This window comes from Cavenderia fasciculata (assembly GCF_000203815.1).
Source record: "Cavenderia fasciculata unplaced genomic scaffold Scf_Dfasci-F-a-25c12.r2-5, whole genome shotgun sequence".
NCBI lineage: Eukaryota > Evosea > Eumycetozoa > Acytosteliales > Cavenderiaceae > Cavenderia > Cavenderia fasciculata.
This window is the reverse complement of record NW_004457729.1, coordinates 127687-143457: the sequence shown is the minus strand read 5'-3', so window position 1 is coordinate 143457 and position 15771 is coordinate 127687. Positions and strand designations below refer to the sequence as shown.

Below are 15771 nucleotides of genomic sequence, written 5' to 3'. Positions count from 1 at the left end.
TATTCATTCATTCATTTTCATATTATTTAAATAAATACTTACTTACTTTATTACAATGAATAATCCATTCCAAGCACTCTTTCAAGACCTATTTTCATTACAGGTTCATATCTTCTAAATATTTAGATTTATCTAGTAGCATCCCCTTTTTAACCCAGTTTCTATTATATATATTATATTGCAGGTTACATTTGATGAATATCAAACAAAAGATGAGTTTGTCTTCATAGGAGATGTTGGTGGAGTAAAAAAAGAGGACCTGTCAATCGATTTGGAGAATAATACAATCGTTATCAAAGGTAGTAGAGCTTGCAATCCAAATGTAGAACCTCTGATGAGCGAGAGATGGTGTGGTTCATTTCAAAGAGCATTCAGAATACCATCATTATACGTCGATCAAGATAAAGTGTCGGCTGTATTAAAAGATGGAGTACTCGAAGTTAGATTACCAAAATTACCAAAAGATCATCATTCTTTAAAAAATACTAGTATCGTCATTAAAGATAATCATCACTAGAGAGAGAGACTCTAATAATAATAATGACTAGATAATAATAATAAACAATTAGTTGAGGCATTTTTTAATTAAACCATCTCTTTAATAATCTAGTTTTAGTTTAAGAGATACAGATATAGATATAATTAATTATTAAATGTTGAACACTTACCGATCTTTTTCCCTCTCAAACAAAAATCAAAAAAAAAAGAAAGAGAGGAGAAAAAAAAGTGAGAGTACTCAGTAGATGAGGCTTTGAGAATTCTATTACCTATTTGTAGTTTTTAGTCTATAAAGAGATACATTATTTATTTCATCATCTCGGAAATAGTAGTAGTCATTACCTTAACAACTTGTTGGTTTAAATAGATAACTCGAGAGTACACAATATATAACAATGGTAGGTGCAACAAGATAAATTCAATACAAAGAATAGTAGTAGAGAAAGAAAGATTTATTATCATCACAATCACCATCAATATATTTATATTAGGAGACAAAGAGAGAGAGAGACAAAGAGAGAGAGAGAGAAAGAAAGATATTATCATCACAATCACCATCAATATATTTATATATATACATATTGATCTCTATCTTTAATTGGTTATTAACATATATTGCTAATTTATTTATAAATATTATAGAATAGATTAACATCAGATCAAAAATCAAAGGTAGAACAATTTATTAGCTTTACACAAGCTAATGAAACCAAAGCCATTCAAACGTTGAAAGACAACAAGTGGGATATTGAGACTAGTGTAGATAGATATTTTTCAAACCCAGCCAACAAACCAGAAGAGCTTACCAATCCAAAGTTGATTGAGCAACTCTTTGATCAATACAAGGATGCTGGAGACAAAAAGATAACTACCGACAATCTCAGTCGTTTCTTTAAGGCTATTGGAGCCAACACTGAAACCTTGGAATTGGCAATGACATGGCGTTTCAAGGCCAAGGTACTTGGAGAGATCTCACATACCGAGTTTACAGAGGCATTGCGTACAATGAGATGCGATACCGTTGACAAACTCAAAAATGAAGTTATTAGATTACAATCAAGTCTCAAGGATGAATCGACCTTTAGAGAGTTTTACAGTGCCATCTTTGAGTTTGGCAAACAACCAAACCAAAAGAATCAATCACTCGACATGGCAGTAGTACTCTGGGAGATTGTTCTCACCAACCGTTACAAGGATCTCCCAATGTGGATTGAATTCCTTCGTGAAAAGAATCATGGTATCTCCAAGGACACCTGGGTACTCTTACTCGATTTTATCAAGATTGCAAATGACGACATTTCAAAATACGATTCCGATGGTGCTTGGCCTGTATTAATCGATGAATATGTAGATTATTATAATTCTAAAAAATAAAAAGGTAAAAAGTAAAAGTAAAAGGAAAGGAAAATTTAAGATTATTTATCCCCAAAACAAAAAAAAGAAAGATATACACATATATATGAAGGAAATATTATTGTTGTTGTTGTTTTTTATTAATACAAATTATGGTTATTTTGGTTGTGTTTTGGTTTGGTAAAAAAAAAGTGGAAAGAAAAAGGATGTGTGATATTAATACTATTATTTCATTACTTGTTGTGGAAAAGTTTGGTATTTGGTGTTTGATTGTGTTGGATATTTGGATAAATTAATTATTATTATTGAATTAGTTATTTGTTTTAGTGATAACCTAATCATAAATTATTATTATTATTATTATTATTATTTGTTGATCTTTTTTTTTTCTATATCCATCATGATCCTTATTATTATTATTTTCTATATAATCTTATTATTTAATTTATATATGTTGTTTGTTATTATTTTTAATTTTCATCTTTATGATGAACACCACCAGAAGAGGAATTTAATAGATTGCCTAAATTACTATTGCTACCACCACTTGATGATAAACTATTCGTACTTGTGTTTATGGCACTGTTGTTGAGAGATTGATCAAACTTGAACGATGGTAAAGAGGTTGAGAATGATCTAGCGTGTTTGATATTATGTGAAAGTACAGGAGTATTGTGACCTCCACTACCATCTCTGTTGCTCTTTCCACTGATGCTTCCTCCAACTGCCGATCCAAGATGCAAAGAGCTACCACCACCCACATTATTGACTGCGTTGTTATTGTTATTATTGTTATTTAATGTGTTTCCGTTTTGGTGATTACCATTTGCATTGCTACCGCCATTTACATTATTATTATTATTATTATTGTTATTTGCAGAAGCTCTCTTTTTATGTGAACTGTTATCTTTAAAGGTTGGACGTGTTTCTTTTAATTTTGCGCTTTGTTTCTTTTGGTCTTCGTGTAGATCGTGTAAATGTTTTTGTTGGTCGTTGGTGAGTTGCTCGGTGGCACGTAGTTGGTCGGCTTGGAGGGAAGCAATATCCTTTTGTTGACGTTCAAGCATGATTGCAATTTCAGATTGAAGTTGTTGTGATAGGGTTTGGAGTTGCTTGGATTGCTCCTGTTGCATAGAGGCAAGGGTAGTGGGAAGGTCGGTTGGCATGGCTCCACCCTTCTTTTTGGTCTCCAACTTTTTGACACTCTCTTGTTGAATACGATGCTCTTCCTGTTGGAGTGAGAGACGTTCCTTGTGTTGTTCGTCCAACACTTCCTTTTGCTTGGTGTGTTGGTCGTTGAGGAGAGAGGGTGATTCCTTGAATTGCTCTTGTTGGAGACGTGTTTGGAGTTGGAGTTGCTCTTGGTAGATCTGCTTTTGCTCCGAGTGTTGTTGCTTGAGCAGGTTCTTGCGTTCCTTGTACTGTTGCAAGTGAATGTCTTCCTCGCCGAGCTGACACTCTGACTCGAAATGTGCCTTTTGCTTCTTTTGTTCCTCTTCGAGGTCGCGCATGGCAGCTTGTTGACGTTCTTGGAGACGGTTGTATGAATCTTGTTGGTGTTGAGCCAACACTTCGTCTTCCTCTTGACGTTGACGTTGCAATTTCTTTTGGAACTCCATGTCGCATGTCTGGAGGGTCAATTCAAACTGTTTGCGTTGATCCTTGTGGAGTACCTGCAACTGCTTCTTGTTACCCTTTTCCTCCTTGAGTTCCTTTTTAAGTTTGTTTAAAAAGTTTTTCAATTCATTTGTTTGGTTCAATCTGAATTCCTTGAGTTGGTTGCGTTGGTCATTGTTGAGTTGCTTGTTGTGTTGTTCAGTCTCACTGATTTGACGATCCTTTAGGTGCGAGATTTCCGACTGATGTTGTGCTTCCATTTGATTGCGAGCCTGCAAGTGTTCGAGTGACATGTTTTCACGCAAGCAATTGTTATAGTCTTGACAAGCTTCGAGTTGACATTGGTTTTGAGCAGCCAATTGGTGGTTTTGTTGAGTGTGCCATGAAGCCAATTGATCGTTTTGTTGTTTGTTTTCAGTGGCCAAGTTTTGTGTCGATATGATGTGATCGTCGAGCAACTTTTGAAAGTCTTGTTTTTGTTGAAAGACAAGATCGTCGATAAAGACTTCGTGTGACTGAATGATCTTTTGTTGGTTCTGGATGTGCTTGCTCAATTTCTTTGGTGTCGATTTTTCGAGTGCCTTGTTTTGATCCTTGAGCTCTGTCTCTTTTGCCTTTTGTTGTTGCTTTTGGTGGTCCTTAAACTCTTTTTGTTGTTGCTTTTGGTGATCTGATATCTTGCTCTTTTGACTTCTTCCGTCGTTTTGATTCTTTTTGAGCAACGAATCACGATCCGACTTTTGTTGGCGTTGCAAATTCTCGCGTTCCATCTTGTGTGACTTTTGTGTTTTTTCCTCTTTACCACTGTTTTGTTTTTGTTGTTGAGAGGCGCGTTGAATGTTTTGCTTTAAAAGATCCTCCTTTTCCTTTTGGTGTTGTCTGTATTGAGCTTCTTCTTCCTTTCTCTGCTTTTGTTGTTGTTTCTTGATGTCTTTTAATTGTTGTTTCATCAACTTTCCATTGACAACCTTTTTCATTGCTTCATTACGCTTTTCCATTGTCTTTCTAATGGTAACTGGACGTCCTGCTCTACGATTCGTTCTAATGTCTGGTGATCTACTGCTAGGATCAGTGGTGGTTGTTGTAGTAGATGTGGTAGAGGTGGAGGTAGCACCTGAAGGAGCGGCAGCAGCTGTTGATGATTTACCGTTAGCATGGGGTTGTTGAGCAGCAGCTGGTTCTTTGATGGCTGGTACATCCTTGCCAAGATCGGCACCGCTACCAACCGATAATTGTGTTGGTGGTGGTTGTTTGGCAGGAGTAGCGTTGGCTCTCGATACAACTGGTGATGGTGGTGATGAACCAGAGTGTTTCTTTTCTTCAGAATCCTTTTCATCAGAATCAGAATCATCACTTTCCTTTTCCTCTTCCATTTCCATTTCTGCTAATCTTAATTTTCTATATCTCATAATTAATTCATTCATAATATTCTTTTCTTTTGTATTACTAACAAATGGATGCTAAAAAAATAAAGGAAATTAAATTAATATAAATATAAATATAAATAAATAATACTTTTATCAATTTTTACCTTTAATAATTCAGAAGCAGTTTTTCTTTGATTTGGATCCTTGTGAAGACATTGAGAAACAAAACTAATAAATTCTTTAGAGTAAGAGTCTTGATTCTTTAATTTTGGTGGGTCTCTGTATGGAATTTGGAAAAGTACTTTCATTGGATGGATTTCAGATAGAGGTGGTTCAGCCTCTGCCAATTCAATCAATGTAATTCCCAATGACCAAATATCTGCCTTTGTATTATATGGTACTTGATTACTTCTGTTCTATAAATTGTTAAAAATATAAAATAAATATTAATATTCTTTTTTTTTTTCTTTTTTTTTTTTTTCACTTACTTCAATAACTTCAGGAGCCATCCAATAAGGAGTACCAATAAAAGTCATTCTTTTACTTGTTTTATCTAATAAACCAGATACACCAAAATCAGCCAATTTAACATCACCATTGTCGGTCAATAGGATATTGGCACCCTTGAGATCACGATGAATAATGCCGTGATTATGTAAATATTCTAGACCCTTGAGAGTCTCTCTGCAAATGTATGCAATTTGTAATTCGTTTAGTGGTACATTTAATTCTTGATATATTTCGGTGATGGAGCCACCGCCACAACATTCCATGGCAATAAAGAGCTCGTCGCCCTTTACCCAACTGCCATAGTATTTGACAATGTTGTTGTGATTACATCGATTGAGAATATCAATTTCAACGACCAAATCGTCAAATGTTTCGTCTTCATCCAATCCAATAATCTTTACAGCCATAATATTGCCAGTGGGAAGATGTTTTCCCTTGTAGACCGTTCCAAACGATCCCTCTGCAATCTCTTCCACCAATTCGAATAGATCATTTGGATCTTCTTTGCCAATAAATGGCTCCAATGCTGCAATACTACTCATAACTTAAAAAAAAAAAGTGCGTTCTATCGTATCGTATAGTATAGTAAAGTATTTGTTTTTTTCTTCCTTGATTTCTTCTTTTGTAATGTTGGTTTGTATGTATAGTCCAATTGTATATTGATATAAAATAATGATAAATAATAAACTACTTTTACTGTTGTAATGGATATTTTAATGTTAGTTCTACTATAAATGAATGGTTTGTTTAAAAATATGTGAAAGTGAATAATATGGTCAAAAATTTGACTGTCTGTCTAATCAGTCTGTATGTATGTATGATTAAATTGAATTGATTGGTTGATTGATTCTATTTCTTTCTCTTTTTCTATCAATCTAGATAGAGACGATGGTGGTGGTGTTGGTGGTGTTGGTGGGAATGTATTATAATATTTTTATCAGGTGATCCCTCTGTCAAAGATGAAACACAATGTTGAATGATAATAATAATTATTATTATTATTAGAGCACCAAACAATGATAATTATGGTTGTGTGCTGTTTTGTAGTTGTGATTGCTTTTACTTGGTTTATTCCTTCTGTAGTAGTAGTAGTAGTAGAGTGTTGTGTGTTATTGAGTATAAAATTAGGCAAGAAACAAAAGCAGCTTGCCTGATTGCTTCTTCTTCTCCTCTCCTTCTCCTTCTGTAATAATATATTTATATTAAATATATATATATATATATTTAGTAGTATTATTATAATAATAGGAGATGGTGATGGAGTAGTACTACTAGTAGTAATGTGTGGTTGATATGAAGAGAAGTGAGGATAGTAGTAGTAGTGGCAGTAGTAGTAGTAGTAATGTTTAGGGATGATGGACGGAGCAGACGTAGTAGTAATAGTAGTAGAGTAGTAGAGATGGCGTGAGACAACAACCAACAGTACAGTACTGTAAGAGGGAGTAGACGAATGAGATATGTGTAAAAGGAAAGGTTTAATCAAACAAGCAGTAGTAATACAAGAGGAGGAGGAAAGGAGTGCTGCTGTGTTATTACTTGAAAAAAAAAAAAACCAACTAATATGTATGTATGGGGTTTGATTCGGTCGGTGGGTTGTATAGTGATATTAAGAGGGTAGGAGGGAGGGTAATTACAATTCTTTTTGATTAAATTGATTAAATTGATTTAATTTGATAGGGATATATATATATTGTTATTTCTTTCAAAAGTCAGTAAAAATAATAATAATAGTAATAGTAATAAAAAGTATAGAGGGTTGTCTGTATTATGCTCTTGCTCTGTAGCTGCTGCTTTCTTTCTCTTTTAGTTTTCCCCACCTTTTAGATTAAAAAATAATATTTTAAATTATAATGGATGATAATAATAGAGTCGACTAATAACAACAAAAACAACTACTTTAATAGACTAGACTAGTTATACCTTAATGATTATTACACAATCCATTACAATAATATAATATATATTGGTGGTTGTGGAGAGTGAGTGAGTGAGAGTGGAGCAAAACATATGATCTTTTTGTGTATGGAGTGAGTAAGGTGTGTTGGAGTGAGATGGTGGTGTGATGTGATGTGGGTGTGGGTATTACACACTAACTAATCGTTCATTGGCTACTGATGTTGTGAAACCAAACAAAAAAAACAATGAAAGGGTTGTACTGTATCATCATTGTGATTATATCATTCCATTCTCATTCCAGCAAGCAATCAGTCATTCATTCATTCATTCATTCTTTCATCAATGTAACGATATAGTGTAATCGTCATTTGACAGATATTCACCCTCTTTCCTCCTCTTGCATACTATAAATGCTATATAGTGTATGAATGTGCAAACATTGTACTAATTCTGTCGTCGTCATTGTATATATATCTCTATCTTTCTTGTTCTTCTATATATAGAGCCATAGTTTGTTTTGGTTGCAATGGACCATATTCACACAATCCGATGTTCCTTTACTCCCTGAGGGTGGTGACTACTACTATTACTACTACTACTACTACTATCTATTGTGTTGCTTGTGCTTTTGACTATTAATGATCTTTTAATTCTCTTCTTACCAATAATAATAATAATAACAACAATATAGTAATTATACTGCTACAATGATAATGGGGGTAATATATTACAGTATATATATATATATAGATAGGTGTGTGTAGGTGTGGGTGTGTATTCTTGCTTGTTGCTGTATTCCTCTGCTGTGTTGTGATGAAATATATTTTCGTCTAAGGTACGAGATGGGATAGATGTGGAGAAGCAAACTAACTAAGGAGATGGATGAAACAAAAAAATAAAAACAGATTTTGTGTATGTTTTGTGTAAGGGTGATGGGGTACAGTACCCAAGACTTCGGTGACCAAAAGGGCAGCCCAACAACCGCCACTCTCTCTTTTTTTTTCATTCGAAAAAACCACTTTGTTACTTGAATGTTGTTGGCGCAGATCTGAGATGGACAATAAAACCTTCGATCATATCGATTTGCTTGTTAGTAGTCAGCTGAGTGAGGTAGTGAAAGGAGGATGGGGATGAGGTAAGTTAGAGGTTAGGGTCAGTAGTACTACGTTTTCCTATTCACTCAATCCCCCAGTGATTCCAATAGTCTCCATTACTTAAATTCAATTAAATTGTCTACTACATATATATAACCTTTGGATTATTAACCAAACAACAACAACAACAACAACCAAGTTCACAAAAACATCTATATAGTATATTCTATCTCATATTAATATTATTATTTCAGATGCATGTTATTCACGACGATGATGTTCAATAATAGTAACATGAATGGGTATCGATCAAAATATGCATCGTCACTCTTCATTTCAAAATACTCATTAATTTCCTCACCATAGATTCCATCCAAAACTACCATTGTGAGAAATTAGATTTTCTCAAGAATCGTTGAAATGCCCAATTTCAGCCATATTGGTCAAATCGATAAAAAGTAAACTTTTTGTGTTGACAAAACAAAATAAACTTTCAAAACATCAACATACACATAATAAATCTCTTTAGTAGCTCATCATTTTTTTTAGAAGCTCAAAAAGATAATAAGTAGTAGCAGTATAATATTCGATCAATCAAAGATATTATACTCTAATAATCAATCAAAAATAATACTTTTTTTTAAACATTTAAATTCATAACACACAAACAAAAAAAAATAACCATCAATCAACCATGGCAGAGTTACAAAGCACACCACAAGATATCATACCAATAAATAGTGTAGATGATATTCGTAATGCCATTCTAACATCTAAAGTAACACTTACCGTTGCTCATCATATTCTCAATTCACCTTTAAAAGATGAATTCATTACTAGTTTCTTTATATTATTAAATTCTGTTGGTATGTTTAACAATATAACTATCAACTATCAATATCATATCATCTGACATTATCTTTTACTAATCAATTGATTCCTTTTCATTTCTTTTTCTATTTATCTAGATGTTCATTCAACAGTAAAGACAGTATTTTTATGTGCATGTTTCCAAAACAAGTTATATTCTTTGGCCACCACGGTGTTGGAGACCAACAAGATCACTTTTGTAGAGATATTAAAGTGTTTAAAGATTTTAGACTCGAAAAGAGCCATCACACAACTAAAGAAGAAATTGGAAACACTAAAGACCAATCATGACCAAAGAAAGGAACGTATTAAAAAGGTCTCTGATGCTTTCTTGGCTGAAAAGGAAAAGGAAAAGCAAGAAAAGAATGTAAATAATAATAATAATAATAATAATAATAATAATAATAATAATAATAATAATAATAATAATACGGATAATACTTCAAAAGATGAATCATTGGAAGATAAAATGAAGGAATTATCAACTTCTTCTGAAGTAGTTGAACCAAAGAAGACTAAACCAACCAAACCAGTTGCTGCAGTTGTCCCAACTAGAACCGTAAGAGGTGGTAGAGGTGGTGCTGTAAGAGGAAGAGGTGGAAGAGGTGCTGCTCCTGTAAGAGGTGGTAGAGGTGGTAGTAGAGTACCAAGACCTTCAACAGCATTTGCTGCAGTTGCCGTTGTTGAAGATGAAGATTCAGAAGAAAAGAAAGATGAATCAACCTCCACCACTGAAGCTACTGAAGTTACTCCAGCCATACCAAAGAAATTAAACAAAGCTGAAAAGAAAGCAAGAGAAGATAAATTTGATCGTCGTCATCAAATATCAGTATCCATGTTGGAAAACAAGATCAAAGAGTTGGAAGCACACGAATACCAAGGATCATTGAGTGGTAATATAGTACGTCTCTTTAAAAAGTGGTTCAACACAGTCTCTGAAAAGACATTGGAATACTTTGCATTGGGTCAACCAAAGGAGACTTGGAAAGAGATTGCCGACCTTTTGCATTTGGCTCCATCTGATTTCAAGTATCCATGGTTCTTGGACGTGATGTTTGGCAAGCCTGCACCAGAGGGAACATCGGTCCGTGCCTTTGACGATGCATTGGCCAAGCCAGACGTGACATCGGACACGTTGAAGCCATTGGTCGAACAATTCAAACCACCATACTCTTTTGTGAGAAAGCGTATCGATGCCAAGTTGTCCGACGCTCTCTTGTCGACCGTCGCACGTTACGAAGAGCTGAATATCGTCATTTGGTGGTACCACGAGTTTAGCAAGCACCCATCCTACGAGAATGACTCGATCATCGTTGACCGTATCAACAAGGAGATTCTCAGTCGTCCAGCCTCTGAACCGATCAATCTCAGCATTGCTGTCGGTACTCTGATCGACAAGTTGATGGAGTTGTCCCAAAAGCAACGTACCAACCAGCCCATCTTCCGTGCACTCCTCCAAGTCACCTTGCGCAAGCTCAATCACTTTTCCGAGCGATTCTCGTTGCCCCCACCAGTTGCAACACTCGGTGATTGCAGTGGTTCGATGGAAGTGGCTGTCCGTCTCGCCACCATCTGCGGGTTCCTCGTCACCAACCTCACACCCAATGCCACGCTCTCCTTTTTCAACACTGGCAGTATTCCATCGCCAGTTGATCTCGATTCCTTAGAGGCACTATTTAGTTTCCCAGTGAGAGCCGAGGGTGGTACCTCGCCAGCTGCCGGTCTATGGCCATACCTCAGAGACAAGATTCCTCTCAAATACCTCGTCGTTGTCACCGATGAAGAGGAGAATCAAAACTGTCAAGGTCTCAATTTCACCAAAATGTACAAAAGATATCTCGACGAGGTTGCACCCAAATGCAAACTCATCTTTATCTCTTTCCTCCATCACCTTGGCAAGGGTCAAATGGTCACCGAGATCAAGTCTCAACTAGCCATTGAACCACTTCAATTTGTACTTGATCGTTCAAATCCAGATGTTACCAAAATTGATCATATGTTGACAACTCTATCTTGTGAATCTGATTTATTCAAAAGTATGTCTAAAAACAAAATATATTTTAATCAATAATATATATATTAATATTCTCTATTTAATTTTTAATTTGAATTATCTAGCACAACATGATTTATTATGTACAATTCAATCAATGTTTGGATTAAATTTCTTTTTGAAATATGTTTCAGAGAATAAGGATAAGTTTTTCACTTATCCATTCAATGTTGAAATGGTTGTAATGATCATTCAACATTTGGTTAAATTCTATAAAAAGACATTGCCAACTGACAAGGGTGACTTGTACGACCACTTTAATGCCCGTGTATTCAATGCATCCAATTGCTTGCAAATGATCAAAGAATACGTTAAAAAGTTGTCTGCCGTTTCACACGAGTGTGATATGACTGCTCTTGCAGCAATGGTCGATGAAGCCACCAAAACATTCAACACTATGGCCAGTGAAAAGGGTGTTGATTTCTTTTCAAATCTCATCGACAATTTGGAACCAAGTCTATTGGTCAAGATCCCAACCAATAACCTTTACAAACCAAACCTAGTTCAATCAATTGGTTCTGTTCCAGATACTACAGTTGACCCAAACAACAACAACGCATCTGTTACCAATGGTATGGACTCTGATATAAAGATCAAAGATAAAATTATCGACGCGTCTCTAACCATCCCCGATATAAGCTTGATTTTGAGATCCAATGTCAAAACCAAGTTTATTCCAATCTTTTTATTATTATTAAATAATTTAGGTATGTTATAGGTTTAAAAACAAAAGAAATATATATATATAATCAAGAGACCCCACCTAGGTTAGGTTCAAGAATCCATTTGCTAATTACCTTATTTATATTTAAAATAAATTATTATTATATTTTTTAGATTTGGCCAGTAAAATTAAGATTAATACATTGTGTGCAGCATTTGAGACCAAGTCATTTTCATTTGTTCATCTTATTCTTTTCAATAAGAAATATGGTTTCAAAGAAGTTGCAAAAGCTATAAAGATTCTAGATAGCAAGAGAGAAATTAAATCTTTAGAAGCTAAATTGGCAAAGGCAATTAAAACAAATGATGCCAGAGATGAAGCTCTCAAAGCAATCTCTGATAAATATCATCAAGAAAAATTAAAACAACAACAAGATCCAAATAATAATAATAATAATAATAATAAGAAAAAGGAAGAGGTGGAAGAGAAAAAGGAGGATCAAGTTCAAGATCCAAATAATAATAATAATAATATTACTGAATGGCCAGCACCAACAGCAACTACTACAACTACAACTACTACTACTACTACAACTGAAACGACAACTACTACAACTACAGCTACACGTGGAGGTGCCACTAGAGGTAGAGGTGGATCAAGAGGTAGAGGTGGTAGAGGTGGAAGAGGTGGTAGAGGTGGATCAAGAACTTCAAAACCAATTGTCAAAAAGGTCGAGGGTGAAGAGTCAAATGATTCATGTGATAATGAAAAAAAAGAAAAAAAAGAAAACAAAAAAGCAAGAGAATCATTAATGAAACATAGATTTAATGCAAGTTTGGAATCACTTAGATCAAGAATTGAAATACTTAAAAAGAATGAATGTAATGGATCATTGACTGGAAGTAACATTCGTATCTTTAAAAAGTGGCTCAATACATTCCCAGAAAAGACATTGGAATACTTTGCATTGGGCCAACCAAAGGAAACTTGGAAAGAAATGGCTGACCTTTTACATTTGGCTCCATCTGATTTCCAAGCAGATTGGTTCCTCAATGTAATGTTTGATAATAAGGATCATGGAAGTGTAGTTGTCAATGCATTTGCAGAGGAAGGTTTAACGGTCGATCAAATGACAGAATTGATCAAAACACATAAACCATCATACTCTTTTATTAGAAAGAAGATATCACCTGCCGAGTTTACCGATGACCTTAAATACCTCATTGCATCGTATGAAGAACTATCTGTTGTTCTTTGGTGGTACCATGAATTGTCAACTTTTGAAGTTGATCAATTAATCTCCCAGAGATTATTGTCTGGCGATCTGCTTGCCGAACAATCTAGTAACACTAATAGCACAGAATCATCATCTACCACCAATGTAGTAACATGTGGTACACTATTAGAGAAAGCAATGTATTTCCAAAAACAAGGTATTCCAATCGACATTTTACCGGTACTAGTAGAGTCTATTAAAAAGTTGACAAACAAGTTTACTCTGCCACCACCCGTTGCAACACTTGGTGACTGTTCCAATAGTATGGAAGTATCGATTCGTCTATCCACCATTATTTCATCGCTCGTCACTTCAATGACACCAAATGCTTCGTTACGTTTCTTTAATCAAGCTCCTATTTGGGCACCTATCAATCCACGTGTCCTATCCGAAGTGTTTAATGTGTCGAATATTATCCAGGCGAGTGGCAGCACTGCCCCATCAGCAGGTCTCTACCCATTCTTTGAGAATGGAGACAAGCTCAAGTTTGTAGTATTGGTTAGTGACGAGGAGGAGAACCAGTTGTACAAGGGCTACAACTTTACCAAACTCTACCAAGAGTATCTCCAAAAGGTTGCTCCAGACTGTCGTCTAGTGTTGGTTTCTTTCCTCCGTCAACACGATGAAGGTCAACTAATGACAGAGATCCAAGAGACACTTGGTATCAAACCCATCCACTACCGTCTCGACAAGAATAGACCTGATATCACCAAGATTGACGACCTCTTGACCACACTCTCTTGTCAATCAGACAGTTTCCGTTATCAAGTGCAAGCATTACAGTTGATGATCGAGATGCTCGGTGAAAAGTACTATGCCAAATTTATCAAACCCAACGAACACAAATACTTTACCGAATCGTTTACCTTTGAAATCCTATTTGATACTCTTAATGTATTGAACGACTTTTTAAGCGAAGGTATCGAGGAGGAGGATGAAGAGACACAGCAAACCTTGATCAACCAAGTCACCACCTTTGGAGGTGCTAAACTCGCCAAATATATCACTGATCTCATCGAGACGATTGCCCACGCTCAAGGATTCTCTGATTTGTCCAAAGCAATGGAGACATTACTCAAACAGTCACTTGACAATCCATCGCTCACGGAATTTGTAAAGATTCAAAAGTTTGTAGAGCTGGTAGAACAAGTCAGCGTCGATCAATCACTCTACACTTCAAACGCTCAAAAGAAACAACTTGCTCAAGACACTGCTAGCAATGAAGTAGATGCAGTTGGTGGTAGTTCAACAGCAGTGACAACTACCCATGTCTCCAATTCATTGACCAACCGTGAAAAAACCCAACTCAATGAAATGGAACTAAACATTTTGTTTGGGTATGTTAAGGATCTCTCGACATTAAAGGCATGTTCATTGGTCAACAAGTTGTGGAGAAAGGTAACACTCTATCCAACTCATTGGACAAGATTTATTGGTAATATCGGTGGAGATGAACGTGACTTGGATCTAGTGTTTTTGGTCGATAATACCGGTAGTATGAGTGGAGAGATTGAACAATGTAAAGACAAAATCAAAGAGATTGTAGATGATATCTCTGCCATTGGTAATGTCAATGTACGTGTTGGTATGGTGTTTTACAACGATCATCCAGTTTCCAATGTCTGCCAAGTGTTTGACTTTACAGATAATATCGCCAAGATGAAGACACAGTTGTCTTCGGTCACAGTATACGGTGGTGACGACGAGCCAGAAGCCATGGCCGATGGTTTCTACGAGGTCAACAAACTGTCATTCACACCCAACTCTACCCGTGTGTTGGTATTGATTGGTGACGCCAATCCACACGGTTTCGGAGGTAATGGTGATCATTATCCAGGTGGATGTCCATGTAACCACGATATCATAGAGTTGGCTAGAAAGTTGGTCATCGAGAAGCGAGTCACTATCTACTCGGTACTGTGTCGTCCAGCCAACCACACATATCAAGTATTTTCAGCCTTGTCTGATCTCTCTGAGGGTCGTCTCTTTACTCTAAGCAATGCCGCAGAATTGAGTTTTGTCATTACTGGCTCGGCCAAGGAACGTTTACATCTCGACAACATTGTCCCAGTTGTCATGAAGGAAATTGAAATGATCCAACTCTCAATGCCACTCATCTCCAAGGAAGAAGCAATCTACCGTGCATCATTTGAACTACGTAAAAAGGGTGTCACCGTTCCAAGACATCGTGAAAGTAAAATGGCACTCGCTTTCGAAAAGGAAGATACCTACCATTCCATCGTCAGATCAAGTACCTATGCTGAATACAAAGCCAAACAATTACAATCAAAAACTAATCCAAAGGTTTTAAAGACAAAGAAATCTCATTCCCCTTCTACCGCTACCACAGAATCTGATCCAAATATTAAATTTGAACAAGAACCAATCACTATTTTAGATATTCAAAAAATTGCAAAGAAATTAAAGTTTATAAATTAAATAAATAAATATTCCATAAAAATTAATTAATTATTAGTATAATATTTTTGTTGTATTATTAAAATTATTATTTATTATAAACAATGGATTTGATTTGTATCTATCTATCTATATCTTTATTATTTTATTTTATT

General features: G+C 35.5%; 4 protein-coding genes across 4 annotated transcripts; 3 read left to right on the top strand and 1 right to left on the bottom strand.

The window, feature by feature from the left end:
* Window positions 1-55: 55 nt before the first annotated feature.
* hspL (heat shock protein Hsp20 domain-containing protein) lies at window positions 56-517 on the top strand (the record flags this gene model as incomplete). Its single annotated transcript, XM_004358323.1, has 2 exons — window positions 56-103; window positions 185-517. The coding sequence occupies 2 exons, from the start codon at window positions 56-58 to the stop codon at window positions 515-517; spliced, it is 381 nt and encodes a 126-aa protein (XP_004358380.1).
* Window positions 518-893: 376 nt separating this feature from the next.
* Window positions 894-1872, top strand: DFA_00390 (uncharacterized protein; the record flags this gene model as incomplete). Its single annotated transcript, XM_004358322.1, has 2 exons — window positions 894-896; window positions 1141-1872. 2 exons carry the CDS (start codon window positions 894-896, stop codon window positions 1870-1872), a joined length of 735 nt encoding a protein of 244 aa, XP_004358379.1.
* Window positions 1873-2321: 449 nt separating this feature from the next.
* dst2 (putative protein serine/threonine kinase) lies at window positions 2322-7704 on the bottom strand (the record flags this gene model as incomplete). Its single annotated transcript, XM_004358321.1, has 7 exons — window positions 2322-4928; window positions 5000-5251; window positions 5324-5889; window positions 6483-6528; window positions 6618-6775; window positions 6831-6880; window positions 7625-7704. 7 exons carry the CDS (start codon window positions 7702-7704, stop codon window positions 2322-2324), a joined length of 3759 nt encoding a protein of 1252 aa, XP_004358378.1.
* Window positions 7705-9029: 1325 nt separating this feature from the next.
* On the top strand, window positions 9030-15637 carry DFA_00388 (uncharacterized protein; the record flags this gene model as incomplete). The annotated part of the gene is made up of 4 exons (XM_004358320.1): window positions 9030-9201; window positions 9304-11241; window positions 11324-11965; window positions 12096-15637. The coding sequence occupies 4 exons, from the start codon at window positions 9030-9032 to the stop codon at window positions 15635-15637; spliced, it is 6294 nt and encodes a 2097-aa protein (XP_004358377.1).
* Between the last annotated feature and the right edge of the window lie 134 nt (window positions 15638-15771).